We start from the raw sequence: 12149 nt of genomic DNA on the forward strand, positions 1-12149 counted from the left end.
AGGAATGCCTCTGTCACTTTGGGCCCCTCCTGGGCCACCTCACACCAGGCAGAAAGATGCTTCCGCCACCTCCGAGCTCTCCCACTCATCTCCTGGGACCACAGCACACACTGGGAGCCAAGGGGAAGAACAGCTCGCTAGTTCTTCTTGATTAAAAACAACGATTTATGGAGGTGAGTTGCTCAATCCAGAGGAATCATCTAACAGCCTGTTGCCACATGAGCTGTTGTGCCCAGCCTAACTTTCTCCTCCAGACAGCAAAGTAATCTGTGCAAACATCTGGAGCAAGATATACAACTGTAAATATGAAAAACCAGTAAATGCCTTTTGGAAGAGAAGATCCTTGTACTTCAGGGCATAAACTGAATTTTAACAGCTGGGGGATAAGGCCAAGCTTTCGGTGAAAGCGACTCCCCCGGGTCTTGTGTAACCATGGAGACTCCAGCACTCTCCTGGGAAGCCTCTGGGCCTTGGGGCTGTCACCAGCAGGGCCATGCCCCGAGCTGAGCCTGTGCGTTTGGTGCTGGCACCCTTCCCATGTGATGCTCCTATTAATAACTCAAGAGGGCTCAGCCACAAGGCTCCTGGGAGCCAGCACTGAGACACTGCTCATGAACTACCTTTGCAAAGTTGTTTTCTGAATAGTCCTCTGTACTGACCAGATGGCTACAGCGAGCATAGGGAAAGCACCCAGAGTTTTATCTATGATCTGGTCCTCCCACCTTTTGCTCTCCCCATGGCTTTTTAAGGCAAATAGCACCCAGTCGTGAGGAACCCACTACTGGAGCATCGTGGTGCTGCAGCACCACTGAATCCTCTGCAGACTCAATTTCTGTGCATGTCAGATCAACCTGGGAAGAAGGAGAAAGCATTTGATAACAGCAAGGATCTTTGCAAACGTTCACTTTAACTTGGTGTCACCTTGAAATCTGGCAAGAAACTGTTGAGTTGGCCCAGAGATACCACTCTGGTATAAGGCTAATCCTCAGCAGTCAGAACATAGAACACTGATCCATGTGGAGAATGATTGAGGCAATCAGAGCAGCCTGCACAGCAGCCTGGCTGAGTGCCTGCTAGGAAAATTGCCAAATACTGTGTTATTTTTTTCATTTAGCTCTCTGCTATTTAAAGGCACCCCCATCAGGAACACAGCCCAAAGCATCCCAATCCTACGCTGCCAGGAATGCTGTGCAGAGGGAGCTCTGGGCTGGCCAAGGTGGCCACCAGATCTGAGCAACCTCAGAGGGACAAGGAAGGTCTGCTTCTCTCCAGGGATATATGCAGAGACACAATGATTCCCCTCCTGGATGGAATGGGACAGCAGGAACCCCTGGGCCACTAATTGAGACAGGAACTGCCTTGTTTGAAGCATTTTTCTGTTTCAGGGACAAGGGTGGCATCACAAGGACTGAACTCTCATGTCTTCATCCCACCCCAGCCATCCTAACCATGCCAAGAGGTGTCCTGCCTACTCATGTAGGGAACGACAACACCTGTGCTGAGCAGGATGAGCTTTTTGCTCACCAAATGAGGAGGAGGAGCCCTCCTTTGTGAGCAGCGAAGGAGCAGCAGCCCTGCTTACAGGGCAGCCACCCAGCCCTCTGGACTCTCCCTGCTGGGACCCTGGGGCAGGTGACTGCAAGGGAGAGCCCAGTGCTGGGCTTGGTCATAGAACAGGGGTGGTGAGCCTGCAGGCGAGGCGTGGGGAATCTGCAGGGTGTGCTTCAGTACTGGTCTGGACACAGCCTGCACATCTTGAGAGAGTCTGAGAGCTGGCAAAACGAGATCAGGACAACATTCCTGTCTTTTCTATTAACTCTTCCAGCATCTTTCTGGAAAAAGCAGTTGAACCTGAGCTTGTGAAACCCCTCAAATCTGTCAAATATTTCATCAAAGCAGGGGTGACTTGTTCCTGCCCATAAACCCCTCAGTGTGTCCAAAGGAAAGAAGAATCAGTGTCACTTTTTTTTCAATCTTTCCCTTTCTCACCCCTTAGAAGCCAGCGCATGTCTATAAAACCTCGTTAAATATCCCTGAATACCTGCCAGGTAAGTTCACTATTATCTCAGAAGAATATAATAAAAAGGAAATTATGTGCCCAGCTATTTCCTTCCCCTCCAAGGTGCTGTTTGTGCTGCTCCAGTCCCAGCTCTCTGCTGCTCCCTCCACCGAAGGCTGTGGCTTGACACCAGCACCAGGAAGGTAAAACGTTTCTTTTCTCATGGGGAAGCATTTTGATCTACTGTGTATAGTCTCCAAGGGTGACCTAAGGTTTTCTGAGAGGCATTTTATGGACTTTAAAACATGAGAACATGCTGAAATATCAGCTTTCAGTAATGCTCCTCAGCTTTAAGAAGGAAGAGATCTGTCTGGAAACTCACCAAAAATTAGAACAGAAATCATGACCTGCCATCCCTGCATTCAGTACCTATAAAGGAGCACGATTTATTTTCACTTCCCCAAAATAAAGACTTATCCATGTACCTCGGGGTAACTTAACATGAAACCTCACACTTTGGCAGCGCTCCCTGCCCCTCCCTGGATACACATACGGCTCCTCAGGAAAGGCAAAGGGCTGCCACCCAATCCCAACATGATCAAACACTGCTGACCCTCTGCCACACTGCGAGGCTGAAGAGCCAGGAAGAGACATAAATACCATTTAAATTAATGATATAACATGATCAGGAGAGGGAACAACTCCACGCACATGCCTCAGAGCAGCGTGAGCAGCCCAGGCTGCCCCTCTGCCCGTGGGCACCTCCAGTGGCTGTCACCCCCAGGACAGAGCCCACACCGGTGCCAGGGGAGCACGGCTCCCACACCCACCCGCAGACACAGGCGTTCCAGCAGCAGTTTATCTGACTGAGAGCCAGGACACCACTTACTATAAATCAACAATAACTTGCTGACTTAAGCAAGCATCTGTTATTTACTCTGGCGGCACAAGCCAACCCACTTGGCTTGACACAGAGCTGGTGTGCAGCAGAGACAGATCTGCAAATTATTTAATTGGGAGAAATAGGCAACATTTATTAACTGTTATTTGACTGCCCTTTTTGGCAACAGGACACTGATGTCCCCTGTGGCATAGCCCCTATCCTTCCCTGAACCAGCTTGCCAGCTGGCTCCTGGCACAGAGGAACGAGGGAAACATGACTCCAAAAAAAGGCTGGATAATGATAACTGATCTAGAAGCAGCATTCTGACAATAGCAGGTGAGCACCCCTAGCCTGGGACCTCTGCTCATAGAAGGGAGAGGTTGGGCACAGGGGAAGGTCATGGTGAGACAGAAGCTCCATCCCCATCTCTGCTGCCAGCCCTCTCCCAGGGACACCATGGCCACTGCCACCAGCTGCCAACAACGTGCCTGTGCACCACATAAACTCTGTTAGCACTGAGGAAAAGCAATGGCTTGTGCTGGTTCATCTCTCCTGACAACAAGCCTGATGAGTGACTACAGGCACGTTACATTGCCAGACAGTTCATCTTCCACAACAGAGACTCTCACTGCTGCCCAAGACTCTGAAGTGCAGGTAGAAACCACACATTCCTGAGGCACAGCCTAAGGAAACAGCTGGGCTAGGTGCTTCTGCATGTTCATTCCCAAGGAAAGATGGTACAAAGACCTTGCTGCTGAGAGGGAACATTTAGGCTCACACTTATCCCTGGAGAGCCTGACACTACAGAGCTGGACATGAAGGAGAAGTTGCTTTCTCAAGGGCTGGGGAGGAGGATCATGGACTCCAAGCTCAGAGCATGGCTCCTGATGGACAGATGGTTGTGCTGTTTTGTGGGTAGTCACAGAAGTGACCCTCTGGAAGGGGTGCAGGAGAGGAAAAGCCTCCCCTGAACAGGGAGTTGTGCATCTGAGATCGCAGTCGGGCTGATGGGAGCTTAAAGCACTCTGGAGAGTCAAGAAGAGAAGCAGGAACTGACTGCTCCACGGTCACACCAGGTCACTAAGTGTCAGGCTTTTGTGTGCTAGCTCAAAGAGAGCCCGGAGGTGTAGCCACAACCCGACTGCACTCCGGCAGGCACAGACACACACAGAACTGCAGGCAGACGGGGTGCGCTCCTCACCTGAGGGAGCCGTCCCTGAACAGCGTGTGAAGGCACGCAGGCAGAGGCAAAGAAGGGAGAGAGAGGGGACTCTCCGTGTAATTTCTACGCAGAAGGTTTACTGAGGAGAGACAAGAAGGGGAGGAGATGGAGAGCCGAGGATCTGATAAGGGTCCAGGGATTTTATAGTGGGGATAGGAAAGGCGGGGATAAGGGATACAGCAAATGGGATACTTGACAGGAGGTGGGGTTGAGTGCAAGAGAACCAATGGAAATAACACAAAGGAGGGATTTAGGGAAGGAACCAATGGGACATCGAGGAACAAAGAACTTTCTAGAACTGATACATATTAAACTTGGGAAATGAATATACACAGCCTCATACATAAAGCAAGAAGGGAAATACATTAACCAATCAGGGGAAAACGGGCAAACAGCAGAACAAAGGAATCATGGGTTCTCACCATGACTGCAAATTACATGCTAAACTTGGGTGGCTGACCACGACAGCTGGTTGTCTGAGTTCTCCTCAGGAGACAGAGCAGCTGGAGCCACCTGCACCACCACAACTAAGATAATCATGGAATCAGAGAAAGGTTTGGGTTGGAAGGGTTGGGTTGAGAGACCATCTTGTTCCACATCCCTGCCACGGCAGGGACACCTTCCAAGAGACAAAGTTGCTCAATGCTACTGAAAAGAATTGTATTTTGGCAAACTGGTTTGGCTCCTTTTTGAGGGCAATCTGTAAAGTGAAATGACAAATGCAGGACAGAGAAATCAATTTATCCTTGATTTTTCTCCTTTCCAGGTTTAAGACATCTTAGATTACCACCACAGAGGGGCATTGACCTTCCCTCCTCTCTGTCCCCATTACCTTCAGCTGCCCGTTTGAAGAAAACTTTGCAGCTCCCACATGTGAGGGCTCCGTAATGGCACCCGGACGCTTCATCTCCACAGATCAGGCAGGTCTTCTGAGGCGGGAAGTAATAGTCAATGGGCAGGACATGCTCACGGCCAGTCTCCAACCTGCAGCATAAAACAGAGAGAACAAGGGAAGGGTCAGCAAACGTGGTCAGGACAAGCTGTGGGGAGCATGGTCATGGCAAACCCAGAACTGCAGTGATGGATCAGCCAAGCACCAAGCAGCAAGCAGGTGAGCATCAACTGAGCCAAACCTGGCCCTGACCATGCAGAGACCGTGCTGGGTGCCCCTCCTGACACTGCCCACTGTGTGCAGTGTATGACAAAGTGTGACAAAGTACAGTGACAGCACGGCCTAGGGAGAGAAGGTGACTGAGACTGGCTGTTGCAGTGCTCATGGAATTTTGGCTTCAATAATGAAGCTTGTGCAGCCAACAAGGCAGAGTGCAGTGCTGCCAACCAGCTGATGCCACATTAGCCACCATGCCAAGACATTCTGAGAGCCTGACTCCCCTTCTCCTCCCTTCCACACACCCAGATTCTCCCCTCCCAGATGGTACTGTCCCCTCCCCAACCTGATCTGATCTGTTTGATCAGATCCATGGAGAAATTGTTTTTCCAGAGGGCATGGCAGAAGGAGAGGGGCTTATCCAAATCAGGAGCCAACATGTCCAGGCAGTTTGGAGAACAACAGCACATTGAGTTAATTACTAGAACTCACTTTTCTGCAACCACTGGATGAGGCAATTAGCTTTTAACAGTCTGCAGGTCACCGCAACTTTTGGGTAAAAATTAGATCCCCTTTAATTTCTGGCATTGTTTGGTGTTTGCAGGTGAGCTCTGAGAAATCGGGTTACATCAACAGTGAGTGTGACAAAGATGGGACTTCTTAGAAAAAACCTTTATACACAGAAAAGCCCCACTGTCCTTGCCTGTCCCTCACCTGGGAGCTGTGCAGATCCCCACCTCAGTTTAAGGTCAGTAACTGGAGCAGCAATTTCATTTTGAGTGATTTCTCGTCTCTTTAGCAGGAGCAATCAGTGACTCATCTGTAGATGCAGCTCAACCACCCTTTCCCAACCATCTCCATGTCCAAGGCTTTTCTCAAATTACTGATTAAATGGAGGAGACCCAGTTGGCTGCACCATGCCTCCCATAGTCAAGTCCTGATGCAACCAACATGTTCCTTTCTTGGCTTTCGTGGCATCTTGCTTGTCCTCCTGGTGTGATCCCACTGTCCCATCTCAGGGCAGTCCTATATCCCCCCATGCCATGTGGCACAGAGCCCTAGCACTGGGTGTGAGGGGCTGCTGGAGAGCAGACCCTGCTGAGGAATACCAGCAGCACATAGAAAAGCTTAGCTAAAAATGTCTTATTTATCCAGCATGTTTTAGATTCACACAGAACAGGCCTTTCTGCTGATGACCCAACACCTCTTTCCTCCTCTCTGTGCTATCAGAAAAGCGACAGTGCTCATTTCCCTGTTTCCATAAGGCTTCCACTCTGTCTTCCCCATGCTCAGCACTGTGTGTGCCATGAGCAGCAGGGCCTCTCACAGCAGGTGTCATGACAACAGACACAGGACGCCCAGAGGACCCTGGGCTGGTTTTGAGGATTAATTATCTAAAACTGCAAAGCAGGTTCGCAACTGAGTGGCTTCTGAAATAGCTTTTAAAGAGCTGTTCCTGTATGGGAAGAGTTGTGCAAGTACAGAAACACCTTCCAGCAGGTGAGTACTGAGAGTACCCCATACATGTGCCCCTGGGCAGGCCTCCCCGCATGCCCCTCTGTGCTCAGCCACCCTTGGCCCCACTGCCACTGACAGATGGAGACTGGAGGACACTGGCTGACATGGAAGGTGATTCCTGGCCGTGGGACAGGCTTCTCCTGGGGTAAGGCTTGGTGGGGTATGCACCGCCCCAGCACCCAGAGGGGCAGGAGATGGTGTTAAGGCAGGTGGGGAGCAGCTCGACCACAGGCCCCGCAACACCAATGTGGTTCTCTGCCAGCAGCCACTGCCCAGAGCTGAAGCATCTGCCCAGGACTGGCCTTGACTTTCAAACAATGCCAATTTGCCTTTTCTTTTTTATTTTTAGAGAGAGAATTGCAAGAAAAACATAATGTAAAATTTTCTAGCAACTCAGAGCAAGCTATGCTAATGGTTCCCCTAACGATCCATATTCCTGATTCCAAGGGACATTTACAGGGTGTTCTCAAAACATGCAGGTAATATATAACACTGGCCAATGAGCCAAAGAGGTGCCTGGAGAAGCTGCAGGGCTGTGGGACAGGCAGCGCTCTGAGTAGAGCCCCAGGTGCCACCTGCCCCAGGGTGTCAGTGCGCAGCAGTGCCACAGCCCCTCGCCCCTGTTCAGGGCACAGGAGGGACACACACAGGAGGGACACGAGGGGTGGCTCAACGGCCAGCTCACCACTGGCAGCTCTGAACTTCCCTCTGGGTGTAAGTTTGTACTCCGTGGGGCTGTGCTGGTGCTCAGGTCAGACCAAAACGAGCCCCATGCGCGCTGTGGGGGGCTCACAGTTGGTACAATCTATGGCAAGTGTCAGCCCCGCTGCAGAGCGCAAAGCAGGGCGATAGTGCACTGGGGCAGACACAACTGGGACGTGGTGACGGTGGCAGCGATGCCAGACCCAGCACAGGCCCTGAAGGCCAAGGTCGCAGCTGTCACAAAGGAGCTTGGTGGCTTTGAGGGGCAGGGACAAACAACCACAGTATCTCTCCTACAGCTCTAGGATGAGTTTTACTCTCATTTCAGAAAGGTTCTGTAATGAAATGGAGGGTTTACTGAGCTCCTGTCACATGCAACTATTTCTGGAGAGTAGAAACTATCATTTTGCAATGCAAGCAGTTGTTTGTCATTAGTTAAATTTCACTAAACAGCCACGTTCTACAATACCCCCAGAAAGCCAAGAGCAAGCACTGGTAAGAGAGGAACCAACCACTTCTCCTGATCCACAAAGGAAGTTTCCATCTCAGCAACAGCCAGCACAGGCTGCCCAAAAGGAGCCAGGGAACAATTGCCCTGTCACCCGTGACTTCCCACCCCTAAGCCAGACCAGGACAAAGTGATGGTGGCTGCCACACACCCCCAGCTCATCCCACATGGGAATGCCAGAGCAGAGCACCCTGGTCCCATATTCCCTGAGGAAAGGGGGTTTGCACCTTCACCATGCTGTGCCCAAAACCTGCACATCTGTGATGCTCAGGAGGATGCTGAGCCAGAACTGAGCCAGCACTCACACGTGAACTCAGGTGACACAGAACCCTATCCAGTCATTTCAAGTACTGTCATTTCTGAGACATTCTGATGTTTTCAGGAGGAATCTCTGCTTTTAAAACAGCATCACTTGTGCATGACATTCTCTAATGCAATATTAAATTTAATTGGCTTCCCCTCAGTGCAGCTGTGGGGCTCTTGCCTGGATGAAGTTCTGTGACTCTCACCAAGGGGCCAGACCCATGCTCAGCGAAGAGCATGACTGCTCACTTCAGGCACATCCTTGTGTCCCCTTGCACTGTTATTTGGCTGCCAGAGGCTCCAGCCGGAGCTGAGCCAAGCCTGCGCTCACAGCCACCACATCACACTCATCCAGATAACAAGGCCTGCACATAAACTTTAAGGCATTTATCTGTTAAAATGCTTTGAGCCATTTAATCTATAAACATGCAGCCTTGTACACTGAATTCATGTCCTTTCTTCTAAATAGTCTTGAGGATGTTTCCAATGTGTCCATGCCTTGTTTTCATGTGCGATGGCAGCAGAGGCACGATAGCGTCTGAGAGCAGAGCAGGGTGCAGCATGAGCCCCAGGCCTGGTAAACACACATAGGAACTGGATTGTCACCAGATTTAAATAAATATTAGAAGATGACAATGTGTTTTCCAAGCATTCCAGCAGTGCAGGCTGGAAGGAAGAGCACACCTCAGAGAAAGCAAAGGTCCTCCCACCAGCAACTCCCATGAGCAGGCTCAGCTCTCCGGCCCTGGCACTGCCTCCCAGCCCCAGGGGCACAAACAGCTTCCACAGGCACAGCTGCACAAATCCCTTCTCAAATCTCCAAATTAAACTCTGGTTTTTGTTTTCAGACACTCTGTTTACTTATTTTGACAGCTTATTTTTCACACAGCAGGTCTCCGCTGAAGCCCCCTCAACCCCAGCACCTGGCTCTTTTCTTTCCTGTGCTCCTCTGTGGTGCATGAAGGCTGCTCCAGGCTGCATGGACCCAGCCTCTGTTTGTCCCTGCACTCAGGAGACAGCCCCAACCTGCCACCTGACCAGCCAAGGCACTGCACACCCGTAAATGGGACAGGCGGCACAGCCACGGCATAACCAAGACTCCTGGGGAGTCCCCCCATTTAATGGCCATCCTGGGCTCTCACCTTCCAGTCATCCATAAGGAAGAAGCAGAAAAAAAGGTGAAAGGTGGCAGGTTTGCTACACCTGGAATACAAAGCCTGGGCAAAGCCACCCTGCAGCCTCTGCACCTCACCAGTGGCCACAGCGGAGGCTGCTGCCTGCATTTGGTACAGCTGACACCAAAACTTCTGCCTCAAAGCCTGATGTCCAGCCAGGGGCTCAGGGAGCAGCTTAAATGAATCAGCTCAGAAAAGATGGAACACTTGATTCCCCCAGCCGGAGCAGGTGCCTACAAAAAGAGACAGCACGAGCGCATCGCAAGGTCGCTTCAGATGGGAACTCACCTGACTACGAAGCACAAAGGGGACAAAAAGCAAAGGAGGAGCAGCAAGGCTGCAGGCAGGCCGCAGCCTTGAGGAGCACCCCCGAGGTCATCAGAGCCCTACACTGTATCCTCCTGATGACTGCAAAGTCACCTGCAGTTACCAAGGACAGGACCTTGGTATCCTTGTTGCATGGAGAACCCTACTTATTTCCCAAGGAAACACTCCGTCCTGACTGATATTTATGCAGTAGTTTAAGCCACACCATAATCTTCCATCTTCAAATCCATCTCCTCTGCTGAGAAAAAGAAAATGTGCCTGTAAAGAAAATCACAAATAATGAGACATACTTGATACATATATTTCATGCTCCAAGAGACACTACCATGATGCCAGATGTGGGTACAGGCTTACAGCTCCCAGGAAAGCATCCAGGGTACAGACTTGTAGTGCCACATACCAACATCTTCACCTGCAGGAGAACTTTTACCTTTCCCCTCTTCCAAAACCAAGTGATGCTTATGAAATGCTCTGGAAGAGGGGATGTGAGTTCTTGGTGGCTTTTCTCACAGCCGGTTTGCCAGGAGGATCTCCAGAGGAACAGAACACTGTGCCAGCATCCAGCCATGGGGCACAGCACCTTGGGTGAACCGGCCATGTGGCCCCCAAGACCACCATGGTCCCCCAGCTAACCACAGCATCTGGTACGGTGCTATCAAGAGAAACCCAAGGAAGAACAATTCCAATCAGTTTCATGTGGACTCCAAATGTATTTGGAATTTTACTGGGCAACAAGGATCAAGTTGTGCTGGTGGCCAGAGGCCAGTGGCTGGCTCCCAGCTGGGCTGCTGAGGGACGCCAGGATTCATTCCCAGACTCAGATATTTAAAACATGAAATATTTTCCCCACTTCCTTCAGAATTATTGCTAAGGAAACCAGTGCTGCAAATTCTGCGTTTTTATTTCTCCATTGGAGGAAGCACTAGGCAAAAACAGTCGGCAACAAGGGTGGGACCTGGTGTAGAAACATGAGGAGACCACAAATACCATGGATTTGGCACCTGACTGGGGAGGCACACGGCATGAGCCAGCACCCTCCCCCTGGCACAGCACGGAGCCCTGGGGATGGACGGGGACCGGAGCAAGAAGCAGAACCCCCCATCTCGGGTAGCAGCCCCCCTCCCGCCCCCTTGCAGTGGGGAACGCCAAGGATCACTGCAGTGGTGCTGCAGTGCTGGTCCCACAACTTACCAGCAGAACTGGGTTATTTTTAGGCACGTTTCTATCAAGACCAAACCTTTGCAGAGACAGGGCTGCAGGGGCATAAAAATCCTTTGCCTTATTATGCCTGGGAGTGGATACAAGCTCTATCTGCAGAATTTCCCTTCAGCTCTGCTGGCAAAGCACTGAGTTTCTAGAGGAGACTTCATGAGTTGTGCAATAGTATCGTATTCCCGCGTCCTCCAAGTGGATCATGCTGTGAGTCATCTCAGCCAGAAACACACTAATTGTAAGGAAGGTTTCACATATTTAGTGTCTGGTCTCCCTGCCACTCTTAGCCCCAGTCTCAGCAGAACAGGCAACACAGGAGCAAATCCCCCAGCAACCCACAGCCATTGGCTGACAACCACCAATCCCTCCTGCTCCCTGGCCCAGCCGTCCTGGCGTGCCTGCGGCTCACAGCTGCCTACACCTGCCAGCTGCACAGGGATTGGGGCAGGAGCAGGGCAGGACCAGCCCCTCAACAAGGCTTGGATGGTGGGGATGGATGGATGGATGGATGGATGGATGGATGGATGGGCAGGCAGCTGCACCAGTACCAACCTCAATGACAACTGAGGGCAGCCCAGCCAGGCATGGACTAGGAAACAGTGCTTTGATGCCAGTTTGCTCTTTTAATGACATATGGCAGGGACAGCCAGACCTGTCGTTTTGGGGGCTAAGAGCATTCCCGGGAAAACAGAGAGCAGAGCCCCACAGCCCTGCAGCAGTGCAACCAGCTGACTCCAGGGACCTGTGGGCATGGGGGGTCCTCCTGTTATCACAGACCCACGCTGGAGTTTGGGCTGGCCCTGCTGGGCAGTGATGTCCAGAGAGAGCTGTGGCACGCTGGGGATCAAAGCCCTGCCCCCTACCCCTTGGCCATGCTTTTCCAAGCAGGAGAGGAATGAAAGCAGCCAGTAATCATTTTCTTTCAAGCCCACCTGCAAACTAAAACACAGATGCCACGTGTAATTTTAGGCCTCACAGCCTTGAGAGTGTTCTCCCGAGCCTCTTTGAGTGAGCAGTGAGAGAGTCACCTTAGGACACGCTGCAGCCACAGCGGCTGCGCACCCGCCTTGACCCCAACTCTGAAACAATAGGAGGGCAGGGGCATAGCAGGAGGGCACAGCATGGCCAGGAGTTAACAGATCCCCACTGGTCCCAGGGGATCCTGGAGGACACACTGCAATCACATGCAGAG

General features: G+C 51.3%; 1 protein-coding gene across 1 annotated transcript in view; it reads right to left on the reverse strand.

Annotated features, from left to right (window-relative positions):
* AR (androgen receptor) overlaps nt 1-10343 on the reverse strand; it is a 24000-nt gene extending 13657 nt beyond the window's left edge. The window contains exons 1-3 of the mRNA XM_017741861.1: nt 10326-10343; nt 9707-9804; nt 4937-5088 (exon numbers count right to left, since the gene is read on the reverse strand). Coding sequence (XP_017597350.1) covers nt 4937-5088; nt 9707-9804; nt 10326-10343 — 268 coding nt within the window. The remainder of the gene's footprint in view (nt 1-4936; nt 5089-9706; nt 9805-10325) is intronic.
* Nucleotides 10344-12149: the final 1806 nt, after the last annotated feature.

Source organism: Corvus brachyrhynchos, unplaced genomic scaffold (genome assembly GCF_000691975.1).
Source record: "Corvus brachyrhynchos isolate BGI_N302 unplaced genomic scaffold, ASM69197v1 scaffold220, whole genome shotgun sequence".
Taxonomy (NCBI): Eukaryota; Metazoa; Chordata; class Aves; order Passeriformes; family Corvidae; genus Corvus; species Corvus brachyrhynchos.